At 40.9% G+C, this 18,494-nt stretch overlaps 2 protein-coding genes across 6 annotated transcripts in view; one reads left to right on the top strand and one right to left on the bottom strand.

Moving 5' to 3' along the window:
• LOC134944743 (bile salt export pump-like) overlaps positions 1-18,494 on the bottom strand; it is a 177,023-nt gene that overhangs the window by 47,522 nt on the left and 111,007 nt on the right. The window contains exons 16-19 of the mRNA XM_063933575.1: positions 9,144-9,314; positions 6,858-7,059; positions 1,541-1,616; positions 559-691 (exon numbers count right to left, since the gene is read on the bottom strand). Coding sequence (XP_063789645.1) covers positions 559-691; positions 1,541-1,616; positions 6,858-7,059; positions 9,144-9,314 — 582 coding nt within the window. The remainder of the gene's footprint in view (positions 1-558; positions 692-1,540; positions 1,617-6,857; positions 7,060-9,143; positions 9,315-18,494) is intronic.
• The window catches only part of LOC134944745 (uncharacterized protein DDB_G0284459-like), a 164,770-nt gene that overhangs the window by 38,304 nt on the left and 107,972 nt on the right, over positions 1-18,494 (top strand). Inside the window, exons 1-2 of one of the 5 annotated variants that reach the window (XM_063933577.1) lie at positions 9,990-10,172; positions 14,479-18,045. The exons of 1 other annotated variant lie outside the window; for it this stretch is intronic. In XM_063933577.1, the coding sequence (XP_063789647.1) occupies positions 10,112-10,172; positions 14,479-17,879 (3,462 nt within the window). In that variant the 5' untranslated portion in view covers positions 9,990-10,111 and the 3' untranslated portion in view covers positions 17,880-18,045. Of the gene's footprint in view, positions 1-9,989; positions 10,173-14,478; positions 18,046-18,494 lie in introns of those variants that run through there. 3 more of the 5 variants (XR_010181931.1, XR_010181935.1, XM_063933576.1) reach the window with 3 other exon arrangements.

Below are 18,494 nucleotides of genomic sequence, written 5' to 3'. Positions count from 1 at the left end.
CGTTTTTGATGCACTGCCCCCACAACGGTCTGTCGCCACCCCCGCCAGCCCCACAATAAGGCAGAGGCGTTCCCACCCACTGCGACCAGAATGCATTCGGCGGACGAGCATACGCCGGACGGTATCTGCGAGTGTGCACTGCTGCGGCTGAGGTTATTGCGACCTGAATAACTCCCTTAGTACTTACCAACATCAACCAATAACACCTCACCCCTCACTAACACACACCAGCCCATCATTTGTGGACTAAAATCATAATCATGAAATTATTGTCCTGTAAACATGACTTCTACTGTGGCCCTAACTTGTAGGCAAATTATTTAAATGATGAGGTTCTTGTTGACAACATAGAGGGAGATGTATCAAGCAGTGCAAAGTGCAGAGAAGTGGACAAATGGAGAAGTTGCCCGTAGGATAGTTTATTTCCTCCTATTTTAGTTTATGTATTTGAAAAGCACTTTGGCATTTGATTTATAATTTTTCAGCATCAAACATTGCTTACTGGATTTCCTTTTTATATAACAAGTTACTTTCTCAATATTGTATGAAGTGTCTCACCATGGTAGACTTTTCTGCATCCTTATACTGAGAAACATTTGTTAAAGCCTCAGATGTGTCCGGTACTGTCAAAAATGGAGTATCGGGGACAATATTTGACAGCTGAGATCTTGAGCGATGGCGAATAGAAGCACTGAAATTCAAAAGCGTAAAGATAATTATGGCTTCATTATCTAATCTAGGCACTATGATACTGTACTATAATAAACTTATTCACACCTTATACCATGGGTCATTTTCAGATAGACCACATATGGCTACAAACTTGCCAGCAGTTTGCAACCCCCCCCCCTCCCAAAAAAAAAAAAACCCAACAACAACAACAACAACATCAAAATAGCTAAATAAATAAACAAATAAATAAACAATCTGGTTATTTAGTGAATAGATATAGACAAGAGCATAGATACATCAACTTATATTAGTCTGCATATTAATTTGTTTAATGTACAGTATGGTAAAATGTATTACAAAAAAGGTGCGTTATATATTCATTAAATTATACTTTATTTGTCAACTATGAACTAAATTTTAAGAGATAATACTTCAATCTGTTAAAGAAAAAAGAAACATAAAATATTTAGTTATTAATTGAATATTTTAATTTTAAAGTCTAACATTATTTGTTCCTTTATGACTTGTCCACTGACGTATATGGATTGTATTTTATAAGATACCATACTGTATAATTGTACCTATTTTATATGACCTTTCTGCATTTAGAAATCTAACATAATCCTTCTTTTTCCTAGAAATTATTGCAAAGTATTAGGTGTCAGCCTTCAAATACATGTTACGTCACAGGAAGCGAACTATACATGTATATGAATAAACTAAGGAAAATGCAAAGAGCCATTCAGCAGCTCATAGACACACCAATTATAGCAGCTGTGCATATAATTATGTTTCATACTCCCACTGTTTATTATTCGAGCAATGTGTGTGATCTTTACAGAATCAGTTACTAGCGTGATACGCCTACCGCAAGCTGGACTGATAACTGCCTCTTCTGAATGATTGAACCTTCCCCAGATTGGGTTCCGCAAATTCTTTGTTTCCTGTTTTTGAAAAACACAATTATACCACTTACTATAGGCATACATATGAGCTAATTAAAAAACATGGGTTTAATTAAATCCACATAGTGGATAAAAAACTCTTGCGTCACAGATTGCTACGTATTTAGCAGCATATTTATTAGACCAAAGCAGTGCATATTAGTTCTCTCTCTCTACTTATTATTATACAGTATGTGTTAATATTTTCATAAAGTGCCAACATAGGGTCTGAATCTGAGTGCCGGCTTATGCAGATGTCTGTGGTTCTAAGATTCAGGTGGAGAAAGATAAATTACTAACCAATCAGCTTCTATAATTTTACAGGCTCTGTTTAAAAAAGACAGATGGGAGCTGATTATTTGGTATTTTATCTCTCTCCAAGCTTTGATAAACGTCACCCTTACTATCTTACTACCTTATGCTAATGCAGGGGGATGAACTGGAACCACTGTTTGGCCCAGACACTTATGTGCACGCGTACACATGAACTGGCACTTCGGGCGGGGGGGGGGCATTTCCAAAACAGAGAGCCAGAAGCTGCATTACGCGTGGCCTTCCCGGCTCTGAGTGACCAGCCCGGCCTACCAGATCATTGGCCCTTTTGGCATATACCAGAAATGCCAGATTAGCAGTCCAGCCCAGTGTTAATGTGATTATACATCTGTCTAAGTCTATGTGAGTATTCTTTCATCTTTATGCATAGGCAGTGCTCCGCCCCCTGCTTTGATGACAGCCATAACCTTTATTCTTAGTATTAGCACTTACACCCACTTCATCCTGAGTGCAAAAGATCCAACCGACACAGGTGTTCCATCTTCCTCCACATGCCTCAAACAAGCATGGAAGTCTCGCTACATGCCCATTAGGGATGTAGTTATGTGTAGTTATGGATGTAGTTATGTGACCGGCGGTAAGGAGACCGCCGGTCACAATACCGACACCGACATCCCGCCCCCTCACAATCCCGACAGTCGCCATGACGACTACTAGGGACTATTCCCACTCGTGGGTGTCCATAGAGTGGAAATATAAACTGTGGCGAGTGCAGCTCACCACGGAGCCCGCAAGGGGCTTCGTTGCGCTCACCTCCCCACGGCATTTTGCGTCTGGGATCACAGCGTCCGGATGCTGACCACCAGGGTTCCGTCTGCCGGCATACCGGTACCAACCCTCCCTTCATACTCCCATGACACTCCAATGGGATGTATCTTTTCCATCTGTCCACACGGTAGCCGTAGAGAATTGCCAATTTCACTGGCAGGGCGATCCTGCTATGCAGGAGTTCACAGTCTGCTCTTGTAAACTCTCTGAAGGTGCAACAGCATGGTGCAATGCATGTACACTCTTCCGGTGCATGCACAGGCCGCTGATGATTGCAAGAAATGGCAGCTTTTGGACTTGCATCCAAATCAGTGTTCTAGACAGCCAAAGAGGTAAGAGTACCCTCTTTGCATGCTGACAATTTTTTTAATCTATCTATCTATCTATCTGTCTATCTATCTATCTATCTATCTATCCTCTGTCAAGGTATTGTATCGCTTCTCAGCAGGGCTTTAATTAACATTAGGTGCAGTAGGTCTCTGTCTAGGGGCAGCAGAGCCTTATTTGTGGAAAAAAAATACAATCCCACACCAGGTTTATGTGAAAAGTGTGTATTTTTCTATAACCAAGTTTATTTAAGTAATAATAATAATAATAATGCCAGGATAAATCAAAGTTAATAACTGTCTTTTTTTGAGGTCTACCACAATACATATGGATGGCCAGGGATTGGGATGGGAAACCAGTCCGGAAGATTTATGGAAACAGCCCTAATGGGGGTGGGGTCTGTTGAGGGGGGCGAGATACCTCCTCATAGGGCCTGATTGTATGCAATTGTGAGCTTCCTTGCATCTTTTGCTGCAGTTGTGTCTGAGTCCAGGAGCAGACTGGGAACTAAATGTGGCCCTGCAAAATTTTGTAGAAGTGGCCCAACATGGGCAGCACAAGAGTTATAACATACCATGTAGCCATGACATCATCATGACAGAGTCGCTGTACTGCAGAGATGAAATAACAGAATGAATGGGGACAATGCAGTGTACTGAGCGCGGTGTGCTGCCTGTCATGTGAGGGTTGGGGCTACATGACAACACACAAAACAGGACTCACAGACATGTCGGCCTACCATGAATCTTCTTGGTGAGCCCTATAGCCAATCCAACAGAAACAAGAAAAGATTCCTCTTTGAGGCGCAGCAAAAGAGCAGCAAATAGATGGTACCTGATAGATCACCAACCTATACAAACAGTACGTAAAAGAAAAGGTACAATCTCACTTTTTGCGCTCCAAATGTCCCTTCACTTGGATAATCCTCACATCGATGATAGAATATACATGAAACAAAAAAATAAAACACAATATAGTGTAATACTGTATGTGAAAAAAGTTATTTTCCCTTGTGCAGCGGAGACTATAAGTGATGGAAAACAGTCCCAGTAGAGATCAGACGTCCACCTTCTTATTGGATCACCCGAAATGATGTGATGATAACTTGACAATGGGTTCTTACATGTATGCTTACTTGTAAAAATGTAGTAGAACACCCATAAAGATTTCTTTAGAGGAGATACTTCTTCCTTTCTCTTTACACCATATGGTATGGATGAATACCACTCATGGAAATATTATGTAGAATTGAAAAAGGGAAGACAAATTAGGGCAAAGCAAACCCCTTTTATTTAAAAAAAAATTACAAACAAACAACCAATCGTACCCAGAGTGGGAAACAGAGATGGATTTCAGCTGACAAAGTTACATCCAGATATAACAAGGTCATATGCTCCCCTCAATGAATACACTGGCAAAGTAATACTGTATCAACGCGTTTCGACGCTCTGCGGCGTCTTTATCAAGATAAAACAGTGTATTTAACTAAAATAACAAAGACATCAATAAAAAATATATTTCATGTTATTGATAAAACATCTTAAATAAAACCATCATGAAATAACACATGGAACATACCACTGGTGTGCAGCATCTCATGTCTGGTCAGCTGAATGAAGTGATTCACTAGCTGACCTCCCTTAAATAGCAAGAACCTGGTGTATTATTAACCAATTATCCAATGAGGTGTAATATAATTTGATGGACATTTAAATGCACCAATCAGACATGAAACTTATTTGCATAATGGGCGCCAAACTTAAATCCCCTTCAAGATATTACCCTACATCCTCCTCCTACTATTTCACATCCAGGCTGACAGTACAACTCCGCGTCTGGTTGCCAAGACAACCCGCCGGAAGTACTACAGCTACGTCCCCTCCTGCCATCCAGCGCCCATTACAACTGAACATGCGTTCCATCGTCATGGCCGCAGCTCACAATAAACATATCCCCCATACAACATGCAATGATGTTTCACGCTGCCATAGTATTCTACATACAAATAACCTAGCGCTGCACCACCGGACACCTATAATGATGCATCCGGGTTGACAGTGCGGTATTATATCTGGTTGCTATGGCAACCCACCGGAACTCCTCTGACCCGCCACTTCCTTAGGTTTAAAAAAAATAAAAAAGCAACCTTTGGGAATGTATCCGAAAGCTTTTTAAGCAAATGGGATCAGATCACCTCCAGCTGCTCCTTTTCATTAATCGAACTGATTTTACAAGAAAGGAGGAGTGAATTGAAACAGCTGGAGGATCAAATCAAGTTACATGAAGTCCTCATTACTCCGTTTAAGAACATGGAGGAATATAAAACACTTGAAAATAGAATTACAATAAAAATACAAAAAAATGAAAGGGAATTGATCAATAAAAAGAAGAAAAAGTTTTTGAGGGATAAAAATGTTAATAAGGAGAGTAAGGCGGGTAATGATAAGGAGGAACAAATCGGAACTCCGCCATCATCAGTAAGGGGGAATTATAAGCCACTCCCCCAAAGAACCAGACCTCATTTCCAAAGGAGGGATTTGAGATCAGATAAAATATCCTATCGGAAACCCAATTATATTTCTGAGGGGTTTCCTCCTACTGATCAAGAAAGTAGATCCAACATGTTTTCCACCATTAATCAAAGGGATGGAGTACAGGGAAGAGATTACGAACAAAGGAGAGAGCGTCCGTGGTCCCATCATCAGGAAAATGATGGTACCACACGCAATGCTCATCGTTCTGAAAATGAGGGTTGTGACTCATGGTTATCTAATACCCCAAAGGGGAGATTTAGACCTCATTCTCATCATGAAACCAATACATCTAAGGGGAGATTTAGAACACAACCCCATTATGAAGATGATTAACATTTTTTAGGGAGCAGACACTTCCTAAAGAAATACCATTAGAGGAAATAAAATCTAGTGCAAATAATCCTCATTCTAAGCATAGAAAGAGAGGTAAAAGAGGAGGTAAACACTCTGGAACTTTAAAATGTAAAAGGAAAAAGAAATCAGTAGGTAATTCAGAAGCAATAAGGGAACAGGATACTATTTCTACATCCACTACAGGTACAGCTGAAATGGATGGGATTAAAATATTCAATCTCAGCAAATATGTATTCAATGAGATAGAATCCCACGTTCTGAAAAAGGGTCTTAAATTTTGTCCCACTAATGACATTAATCATTTTAATTTATATATTGATTTACAAAAGTTTATCAGAAAAATGTCACTTAAAAGGTTTTTCAAGGATGGTATAGACCAGGATTTAGAGAAAGAAGTCACAACTTTTAAGAAAAAATCTTCTATTATCCAAGTGAAGGGACATTTGGAGCGCAAAAAGTGAGATTGTACCTTTTCTTTTTACCTATAGCCAATCCGCCCCTGTGGATGCCCATTTATATTAAAAGAAAAATATCAGAGACCCGTGGCACTGCAGGCCCCATAGATGTGCCTGTAAATCTAAATGAATCTTCAGCATGATAAGCAATGCCATATATATAGACAACATTGCCTATAGAATCCTCTGGGCTTCTTTTCACAAGAAGTCCCTGAAGAGGAATGTGAAGAATTACTCTTTGTCCTCTGACGATTGTGCATGCGCAGGCTGCTGGTTGCGCATGTGCAATAGGACACCCAGATCATAAGCCCATAAAGCCCCTTTTCGCAAGGGACAGCTCTGATCGGAAGAACTGCCCCAGGAGGTAGGTGTTTATGCTTGACTGCATAAGTAAGCGGTAGATACATGTCATATATGTGATACATCTTGCACTAATGTTTCACTGAACTTCATGTTCCATTTACCCATACCTTGTTTCTCCATCTCAGTTAACGCTTTGTCTCCTTGACTCTGTAATGTCACCAAAGTAAAATAAACTCCTTTTCTGTCAAGCAGCTCATCATGCGTCCCTCTTTCCACAGCACGCCCATGCTCAAACCCAATAATTATATCTGCATTTTTGATTGTGGACAGTCGATGTGCAATCGATATGGTTGTTCTTCCAAAACGAACCTGAACACAAACATGTAAATTAATTGTGATCACATGTCAACATAACAGAATGTTTATCATATGGATTTTATATACTTTATCCACTGCTTATCTTTACCCACTTCTTAGAAATCAGAACTCTCTTTAAGAATAAGTAAAATTGACTTTAGTATGTAAAAACATAGTGCCTCATGCCTCAGTGATTTACTTAGGATAAATTGGCAGGACCTAGGGAGGAGAAGTTGGGTGGGCCTAGGGAGATTTCGGGTGAACCTAGGGAGGAAAAATGATGTTAACATAGAGATGAAAAGCAGAAAGGACCAGGGGAGGAGAAATTAGAAGGAGCTAGGAAGGAGAAAGGTAGCCCTCGAGAGGAGATAACAGGTGGACATATGGAGGAGAAGTAGGGTGGACCCAGGGAGGCGACGTTGAGAGAACCTAGGAAGGAGAAGTTGACTGGATCTAGGGAGAAGTTTATTGTACCAGGAAGAAACAATTAAGGGGACCTATCGAGGAGACATTAAGAGAACCTAGAGAATAGAAGTTGATAGAACCTAAGCATGAGAAGTTGTGAAGGCCTAAGGAGGAGAGGTTGAGTGGACCTAGGCAGGAGAAGTTTGGTGGAGACTGAGAGAAGTTGAGTGGACCCAGAGAGGAGACATTGACTGGACAAAGGGAGGAGATGTTGACAGAACCGAGAGGAAAAATGGGGTGAACCTGGAGAGGAAAAATTGACAGGACCTAGGGAGAAGTTGGTAGGATTTAGAGAGAAGAAGTTGGGCGAGCCTAGGAAGGAGACGTTGGTAGGTCTAGGAGAGGAGAAGTGGAGTGGACCTAGAGAGAATAAGTTGATAGGACTTGGAGAAAAGTGGGGTGGAGCTAGGGAAAAGAAGTTGATAGGGCCTATTGAGGAGAAGATGTGTGAATCTAGGGAGTTCTTGATAAGTACAGAAAAATGTACCTAACATTGCAGAGCAATGTAGAAATGTGAAGCGACATGATTAAATTGAAGTAAAGGGGTAGGTACTGGATTAGGACATTTTTAATGACATTCCTTGCTTTGCATTATGGTGTACAGTCCTTTACTTTCACACAGCTAAAAAAAATTTTTTACAGACATTATGAGATGGTAGAGAAGAACTACTATCCTGTGCTTTTAACAAGATGCATTTTGCACTTTCTGGTTGCACTAGAAGCATACAATAAATCTAAGTGCACTTTGCTTTTGAAAAAAAAACCCAAAAGCTTCAAAGACAAAAATGCCAAATGTAATAAAGATGGTCCTGAGGTCGCATCACTCTCACGATTTATTCAAGCCATGAAATGATGCTAAACAGCAGTGTATAAAGAAAAAAAAATAGAAGTTTAATATCATGAAAGAGTGGTACTATGACATTGAGTGGAGGAAGGTTGGAGTGTTACTTCAACCAGCAGTGTCTGGAGGTAATTGGAACAACTTGATCTTCACGGCGGTAAAGGGTCATACAACTTTGGTTGGTATTGCTGCAAGCTTATAGAGTACCTAATGCTTTTATAGTGTTAGGTAAGGTGATCTACCAACCTCCTACACTTTTGCACACTGAACCTCCTAAGATTTTTCAAGTCCCCATGAACATAAAGTAGGTGCTCTTCTAGCTTGCAGAGGAATTTTCCAGTAGTGCAGACTAGACACACTTTGAAATGTCCTGGGCTCGCCATGTAGACACATAAGGGCAAAATAAAGGTGTTCTGATGCGTGCCTCCAGTGTACTGCATAACTGAGATTCACTGTATATAAGACAGACATATGGGTACACTGGCAGAGTCTATTTCAACATAACATTGCACAAAGCTACAGTTTTAGGCTTCTGAAAGTGACATATTTTGAGAGTTTACCCTGATAATTATAATCTGCTAATTCTAAAATTTCTGTGAAAATTAGTTTTATCTCAAACTTATTTCCTTACAAAGGGTCTTCTTTATACTAGCGCTACCACTAAATAAACAGAACATTATCTTTACTTCACAAGTCCACAACAATTAAAATTTGATCATCCATTTTTTTTAATGATTGTACTGTAACTACAAATGACTTAGCATTGGACATTTGTAAAGCAAAATTCCACCTTATCTAGAGCCTCTTGGACCGTTGCTTCACTCTCATTATCCAGAGCAGACGTGGCCATGTCAAGGAGGAGGATTCTGGGGTTTCTGACCAGAGCCCGAGCAATTGCAATTCTCTGCTTCTGCCCTCCACTCATTTGCCCACCACCTTCTCCGACAAGGGTGTCAAATTGCTAAAAATAGAATAAAAAATGTATGACTAAATAGCGATTTATTTAAATCAGTGCCAAAAACAAATGCTTAGGGTGAGAGAGGTAAAGTGGAGAGAGATAAAGTACAAACCAATCAGCTTCTAACTGTCATTTTACAGGCAGTGTACTTCATCTCTCTCCATCTTATTGCTCTCAAAGTTTTAATAAATCTCCCCGTTAGTGTAAATATATTCCACTCTTACTGTCACAGGCAACCTGGTTTTGTTTCCCTCTTTTCAAACATAGGTCCCAAGTGGCAACATACTACTACTACTACTACTACTACTAATAATAATAATAATAATAATAATAATAATAATATCTATCTATCTATCTATCTATCTATCTATCTATCTATCTATCTATCTATCTATCTATCTATCTATCTATCTATCTCAATTTTCACATACTGTACTGTGTAAACTACATGATGCTGTCATGGAAAGCAGCCAAGTTTCTGAAAGTGCTGACTGTAATAGATGGTTAGACTAAAATAACAGTGTACAGTATGAAATGTGAGAACTAAATAGAATGACATAAATATTGTTTGAATCATGAAGGAAAGCAGTGTTTCTATTACCAATCACTAATCACAGGTTTCTTTGAGCTGGAATAATTCACTAATTGTGGAGGGTATATTGTGTGTAAAGGACATAAGGGGCACAATGGCTCTGGCCAGGTATAAGTAGCAGAGTAGCTGACAGTGTTTTGGGTAAATGACAGGCAGCCTTCTCTCCTGAACCATCTACACAGACTGTGAGCTGTTGGAGTGAGCTACCATGAAGCTTCTCATCTTTGTGTTGCTGTTTGGAGCAGTGGCAGCGATAGCACTGGCTGAGGGTAAGTACTTAGTCTTGTGTGCATGTAATGGTTATGCATCTCAACTGCCTTTGGTTCCATGGGCATTACAGAACTTTAGTTTACAGATGGAATACTAGGAATTGCTGTTCATCAATGACTGGAGACCTGTAGGTTGTTTATTACTTAATGTAACCTGTCATGTTTGTGTGTCAGTAGTATGATGGTGAGATGTGATTCCTTGCTGACCTATAAATAGCAATAATTTGACTTAGGGACATTTTACTGCAGCTAGACCCTTCCTAGATACAGGCTTTCAGGATTCTCCTGTCAAAAGCACCTATTTCATAAAGTGGCATCTTCAACTAGCCGCAGGGTTTATCCTGCAACTAATTGTTGACTGTGCCCGTTTCTGTTAGCTGGGGGAACCCCAGACAGGCACTAATTAGTAGGGACAGGGGGCTTTATTCATGAAGCAGTGAAAAGTATGGAGAAGTGAGCCTGTGTAGTATTGCCCATGGCAACCAATCAGATGCTCCTTACAATTGTATAGTATGCAAATTATAAAATGTTACTTCAATGCTGATTGGTTGCCATGGGCAACTTCTCCACTGGCTCACTTTTCATTGCTTCATGAATAGACCCCAGGGTTTTTTCTCAGAGCTTCAGGAGCTATGAGGAAAAATCTGTGTTAAAATGAGATTCTGCATTAACATCTAGGGAAACCAACTAATTCTGCGGTTTATGCCTTTTTTCCCGTGTAGCCTGGTCAATTAGCTGCAAGGTAAATCCAGTGGCTAATAGAATATTTCCCTTAGTTTTAAAATATGGGTATACTAAAAACAGCACAGTGACATAAGCGGATATTGATGATGGGGAAGAGGTACAGGGACCAATTTAGAGATGAAGGCAAGACAGTGCAACTGCTTCCACAGTACTACCTGCGCACTTCAGCCTTACACAGAGCTTTATGCACCAGGTCTATCTGGATGTTTGGTCGCTGTACTGTCATTACTATCAGTGTGCACTTGTACTAGGCAGGGGCATCACTTACCTTGGTGCAGTTTGAAGCCTCCATGCTTAACATGGGGTATGGTTTCAAGGGAAGGGGGTTCAGGAGATGCTGGGCTGCCCCTGGAGACCGCAATGTTACATGGCAGCACTTCGTTCCTGTCACTGAAGTGGAGCTGGCATTTTGGTGTCACCCCTCAGCGGGTGACACCTGGGAGCAGCCTGCACCCTCCGCACCCCTATAGTGAAACCACTGGCACCAATCCTATCTTTGGTGCAAAAGGTGTATCTAAAAGCATTGTATACTGTAGGTAACTATCCCTGAAATCTCCTGCTTACCTTTCACTCCTGATCCTGTCCGCCATATGGGGACCTTAATTCATCAAACTCTGAAAAACTATAACAATAAGCGTTGTGGCGAAATGCCACTTGGGGATCTATTGCTGCAGCAGGATCTATTGACACTGAGGGGTGGGAGGTAATTTTGCAATGGGAGCCTATGGACACAGGGAGGTGCGAGACAGCCCCTAGGCATATTATAGAAGTAGATACAAGGACATATACCTTGATAGAAATATAGAATTTGATGGCAGATCAGAACAACTAGGCCCATCAAGTCTGCCCCTTTAATTATGCTTTAACCTCAACCCTATAGAAACATAGAATTTGACAGCAGATAAGAACCGCTTGGCCCTAACCTTTCATTGGTTTTGCACATACTGTAGAGTTATACCTTGATATCCCAATTGTACTTTAAACAAATTCTGCTTATACCCATGGCCAGAAATTTCATCTTAGCAATTGTGGCACTCTTGGCAATTCAATTCAATTCAGTTCAGTCATGTTGTATTGCTGTGATGAGAGTTCAAACACACAGTGCTAGATGCATCACCGCTTGGAAAGTGATAAAATGGAGAGTGAAAAAGTACCAGCCAATCAGCTCCTAACTGCCATTTTCCAAACACAGCCTGTGACTTGGAAGTTAGGACCTGATTGGCTGGCACTTTTTCACTCTCCATGTTATCACTTTCCAAGTGATGATGCATCTGGGCCCTAGTCTTGAGTGTGTCAGAAACAAAGTTTTACCTGTGTAACTACTAAGAACTCTATTGTGATATGCTATGACATACAGTGCATGTCTATTCTCCCAGAAGTTATGGGAGATGTTCATTTTTTCGGGTCCACAGCCCCAGAACAGTAAGCAGATCTCTCGCATCCTGCCCACTATATAGTAAAGTGGGCAGGATAGGTAGAAAATATGGGGAATCTCAGGTCCGTAGGGAGGGTGTGTGGCTAAAGTGATTCAACTTGAATAACTTTAGCCTTGTCCTATCCCAGTGGACCTGCGCATCGCAGCATTTCATTGCAATAGAGTCAGGCCTAATCACGTTGAGAGCCAGCCTGCACCAAAGCTGTCGGCAGCATCTCCGCTCTGGGCTTCTCCTGGAGAGGAGAAGAAAAAAGTTGACAGTTATGTGCTATATAACATCTAGGATACTGGCACCTGGAGTCTACATATAGGATTTACTAAGTCTGTTTGTCCTACAAATAGGTTTTGCACAAGTGACCCATACCTCCCAACTGTCCCGCTTTAAGCACGACAATCTCACTTTTCTGGGACTGTCCAGTGCCCCACCTGCAGGTCGCAGTGTCCTGCAGGAGCGGGGGGGGGGGGGGAGTGCCACTGATGCCAGCATGTGAATAGATGCCCCACAGTGAAAACTAGGGGGGATAGTACAAGGTTACTCCCCCTTGCCAGCTAGGTCCTGTCCCCTTTTTGGGTGGAGGCCACTGCACTGTACATGGGATTCCGATTTGTCTACAGCTATGTTGGAATGTATGTTACCCAGGCGTAAATGTATTATCCTCCGTAAATGTATTATCCTCCATTTTGGGGGAGAAGTGGTATCAGCACAAGCTATGTGAACTGATACCGCTTCTCCCACATGTATGACAGCGGCTGTGTGCGCAAGGTGACGTCAGCGCTATGCTCCCCTTTTAGATAGCACTCCGATGTGCAGGGCAATGTTGCACTGACCGTTCTGACACCTGCAGCTATCAATTTTGACATCTGCAGGTGGTGTTGCTCATACACCACAGCCAGGGACAGCACTGTCCATCTCTGCGGCAGCTGCCGGCTCCAGGCTGCATGTGGGTTCTGGCAATAGTAGCAAGATCTCACACATGCTCACTGGAGCTGGCTGGGCAGGGAGACTAGGGATGGCCATCGGTGGGTTACTCACTGATGGTCACATCAATGATACCATCGGTCGTTAACCTCAATGGTATAAACCCATTCACAGGTAAACCATCAATGGTTTCAACCACCGATGGTCATCCTGGTTCAATAGATTAGTAAGCGGCTGGCCAATCAGAGCCTGGGGGCGGTGTTTCATGGCTCTGTGTGGGACGGACCTTGGCTCCGTACCCAACATTAAGAAGGGGGAAAAAACATTGTGGTGTCTCTACTATCGATGGTGGAGAACCATTGGTTCTCTGCCATCAATGGCAAAACTATTTGACATCAGCCATCAACCACTGATGATTTGTAATCATCGATGGTCAATGGCCATCCCTAAGGAAGACACTGTGCATCAGTACCTCATACATGAGACGAAGCAGGAACTGTAATAATGGCACAGATCATCCCCCCTCCCAATTACATGAACATACTTCTTACAACTTATCACCTAAGATCTACCTCCAGAAGCTTACTAAGGGTCATCTTTATTAAAAGAATGTTACTAAAATAATTTAAAAAAAAAGTGTTATTACACCCTTTTCACGTTATTTTAGTTTCACCTGAATGTACAGTATTAAAGGGCTTTTGGAGCAGTTTTCGTGAAAAACATCTGAACCTCATATTGTCACAATTCGCTCAGAGCAAACAATCACAATTTGCGAGTCTAACATAGTTTTTAAAATTAAAGCAAGTATCTATTTAGTTGCTGTGGGCAACAGAACCGGTTTGCTTCATGAATGTTTTGCAAAAAGAACAGACAGTAATTGTTGCTATACAGATGGAGCCATACTAATTTTTGCTGCGGTGCAGCTAGTCACAAGATGGCTTTCTGCATGGTGCGCCAGGCTTTGACTATTTGCAGCCAGCGATCGCTCCTTTAATTCCTAATGGAATTAAAGGAGCTAATAGAGCGATTGCCGGCTGCCAACAGTCAAAGCCTGGTGTGCCATGCAGAAAGTCATCTTGCAACTAGCTGCACTGCAGCAAAGATGAGCATGGCTCCATCTGGTATTTCTACACTAGATAAACATTTTATACAACAGCATTGTTAATTATTATTTTTATTACTATTAATATTATAAATATTTTTTTCAGATAAAAATCTTAAACTTAGCAACCCATATGAACATCATATATTAAACCGGATAAAGAACCTCTATCAGTGTTTAAATAACTCAAAATCAAACTCATCAGAATTTACTGCAAATAATACACAACAAAATGATGAACTTACACGTGGAACATCTCAGTATGATGGAGACAAGAGACGCAGTGTTATTGGTGGAAATGAAATTCATGCACGTGGTAAAACACAAAATTACATTTCTGAGGATCAACAACAAGAGTCGGAATCTAATCAAGAAGAGCAAGGAACTAGACATCATACACAAAGAAACAAAAGAGATATAAGTGATTGTCAAACAATAGAAGGATGTGAGCATGATGAGTGCAAAGAACATGGGGAAAAGAAAGGGAAGAATAATAGTGAAAACAAATGTAGACACTTAGACAAAAAGGAAGGACAAGATGCTGATAAAAAAAGAGAAGAAAAAAGCAAGAAGACGAAAGATGACAATAATGAAGAGAGCAAAAAAGGAAAATGCAAGGTCCAAAACGGAAAAGAACAGGAAAAGGGTTCAAAACAAATGGAACGGTTAGACATGTCACGTGGAGAAAAGAGTGATAAGATGGCCGAGAAAAAGGGACAAGCAGAACATAGCTGCAAGGGACAAAAAACAGCAGAGCTAAAGAGAGAAGCAGAACTTATAGGAAAGGGTCAGAAGATAGCAAAAGAAAAGAGACAAACAGTACATGGAGAAAAGGGTTATAATATAGTAGAAGAAAAGAGACAAAAAGTACATGGAGTAAAGGGTAAGAAGATAGCAGAGGATAAGAGACAAGCAGAATATGGAGGAAAGGGTCAGAAGATAGCAGAGTTAAAAAGAGAAGCAGAACTGAGAGGAAAGGGAAATAAGATAGCAGAGTTAAAGAGAGAAGCAGAACTTAGAGGAAAGGGAAATAAGATAGCAGAGTTAAAGAAAGAAGCTGAACTTAAAGGAAAGGGACACAACATAGCAGAATTAAAGAGAGAAGCAGAACTTAGAGGAAATGGTAATAAGATAGCAGAGTTAAAGAGAGATGCAGAACTTAGAGGAAAGGGTAATAAGATGGCAGTGGTAAAGAGAGAAGCAGTACTTAGAGGAAACTGTCAGAAGATAGAAGAGTTAAAGAGAGAAGCAGAAGTTGGAGGAAGTGGTCACAAGAGAGCAGAGGAAAAGCGTAAAACAGAACATGGTGAAAAGGGTCAGAACATATCAAGGGGAAAGATGCAAACAGAAAGTGAGAAAAAGAGCCATGAGATAGCAAAGGAAAAGAGACATAAAGTAAAGGCAGACAACACTGCAAGGGGAAAGAGACATACAAAACCAGATAAAAACGCAGAAAAGAAAAGCCAGAAACTAGGGGAGAGAAATGGGCAGGAGTCAGAGAAAGGAGAAAATCAGAAACGAGGACAGAGAAAAGGACCCAATAGAGATGATAAGAGAAACCAAAAACCAAGTGAAAGGACAGGGCGAGATAAAGGTGAAAACAAAGGTAAATATGGTAGCAGAAGACCAAGAGATATAAATGTGAATTTCAAAGGAGAGGGGAATGAAGGACAAAAACATAAGACAAGAGGGAGTGATACAGTAGAAGAAGGGAGGCATAGTGCAAATTGTTCAAAGAAAAATGAGACATCAAAAGAAAAGAGACAGATACATGAGCCAAATGACAAAAAGGAACATAATGGTGCAATGGGGAAAAAGCATGCATCAAATAATAATAATAATAATAATAATGGAGTAAACAGTTCTCAGCAGCCAGATGAACATGAAGGGCATAATGTAGGAGAAAGTGCAGGGAAATATCCACAACACAGGAGGAATCAGAAGGTAGGAGAAAGAGAAGGATGTGGACAAGGAAAAAGCAAAGGGCATGAACCAGGAAGAGGTGAAAGGCATGAAGTGGGAGAAAAGACAGGGCAATTTTCACAACACCATAGCAGACAGAAGCGAGGAGAAAACAAAGGACACAATCTAGGAGAAAAGCGAGGACGGGAATCAGGAGAAAGGGAAGGTCAGGAACCAGGCAAAAACAAATCAGATAAAAACAGAGGTGGCAATAAAAGTAAAAATGGAGAAAATAAAAAGACAGAAACACAAGGTGTTAAACCAGATCACAAGCTGGGAGACAAAGTAGGGTACCACGATTATAGAAAAAATAGTGGAAGATCACCTAGAAATGTAAATGTAGGTGATAAAGATGATAGAAAGATAGTGCATGGCACACACATAAAAAAGAAACAAAGCAGTAATAATACAGAAGAAGCTAGAGATAATAGGACCAGCAAACATATAATGACAGAGGAATGTAATCATAATGCTACTTGTACAAGGGTACACGACAAATCAGGTGAACATAGACATCATGATAACAGTAGAACAGCAAATGAAAAAGCAAAAGAAAGTAGTAATAAGACAAATGGAAAAGGGATACATCAACAAGCGAAAATACAAAAGTGGGATGCTGCAGAAAAAAGATATGGAGAAACAAATGGCCAGAGGACAGGAGAAAAAAGAGTGAAGCAAGAAGTAAAAAAAGGAGAAGGCCAACAGGACACAGAACAAGAGAGACATAAAAGTACAGGAGAAAGGGAACAGGAGCTACACAAAAGCAAGACAAATAATAATACAGTACATGAATCAGAAGATATATCAAGTAAGGAAAAAGAACACAAGAGTGATGCAAAGACCACTGAGCAGCCTCCAGTTGTAGCAACTGAAAATTCACCAGTTCTAGATAGTGAACTGCCAGTTTCAACTGGTGAGCAACCACAAATTTCAGCCGGTGAGCAAACACCAGTTCCAACTGGTGAGCAACCATTAGTTCCAGCTGGTGATCAAACACAAGTTCCAGCTGGTGGGCAACCAATAGTTCCAGATGGTGAGCAACCACCAGCTACAGCTGATGAGGAGCTATCAGTTCCAACTGGTGAGCAGCCATCAGTTCCAGCTGGTGAGCAGCCATCAGTTCCAGCTGGTGAGCAGCCCTCAGTTCCAGCTCGTGAGCAGCCCTCAGTTCCAGCTGGTGAGCAACCATCAGTTCCAGCTAGTGAGCAACCATCAGTCCCAGCTGGTGAGCAGCCATCAGTTCCAGCTGGTGAGCAGCCACCAGTTCCAGCTGGTGAGCAACCACCAGTTTCAGCAGGTGAGCAACCACCAGTTTCAGCAGGTGAGCAACCATCTGTTTCAGCTGGTGAGCAGTCATTAGTCCCAACTGGTGAGCAGCCACCAGTTCCAGATAGTGAACAATCACAAATTTCAGCTGGTGAGCAGCCATCAACTCCAGCAATTGAGAAGTTGCCAATTCCAGATAGTGAAGTACCACCACCTTTCAGAATGAAACCATTACCAATTCCATGTAACAAAGGGTCGGCAGTTCGAGGTACAGATTAGCCACCAGTTTCTGCTCCTGAATAGCTTGTTGTGGCTAGCGAGTAGCCATCAGTTCAGACAAATATGGATCATGCAGAGAAATAAAGGCGGGTCCAAAGAAAAATCCACAACACTACAATAATTACATTATTTTTGTTAGCTACCACTATTTCATGTCTATGTTTTACTGTAGGAATTAAATAAAAATCTAAAGTTAAGCAAAACTGTGTGGCTCTGTTTTATTTAAGTGTAGTTCTAATAAACAAGTCAATGTCTTATGGTTATGTAATTCTGGCCTAGATTTATCAAGCCTTGGAGAGTGATAACTTGCACGGTGATAAAGTATCAGCAATCCGCTCCTAACTGCCATGTACAGGCTGTATTTGAAAAATGACAGTTAGGAGCTGGTTGGTTGGTACTTTATCACCGTGCAATTTATCACTCTCCAAGGCTTGATAAATCTGGGCCTCTGAGTTGGACATATGCATCAAAAATTAATATTTTTCTGTATATAAAACATATCAATTTGAATAATTGAAAGTATGGTACTATTGTTGTCTAGCTGCCATACTGGTCTGTCTTAATAAAGTAAACTTAATTGAATATTTTTCAATAGTTTAGTGTATAATATATTTC

The sequence above is a fragment of the Pseudophryne corroboree genome, chromosome 7, assembly GCF_028390025.1.
Source record: "Pseudophryne corroboree isolate aPseCor3 chromosome 7, aPseCor3.hap2, whole genome shotgun sequence".
Taxonomy (NCBI): Eukaryota; Metazoa; Chordata; class Amphibia; order Anura; family Myobatrachidae; genus Pseudophryne; species Pseudophryne corroboree.
This window is presented reverse-complemented; position numbering and strand designations above follow the sequence as displayed.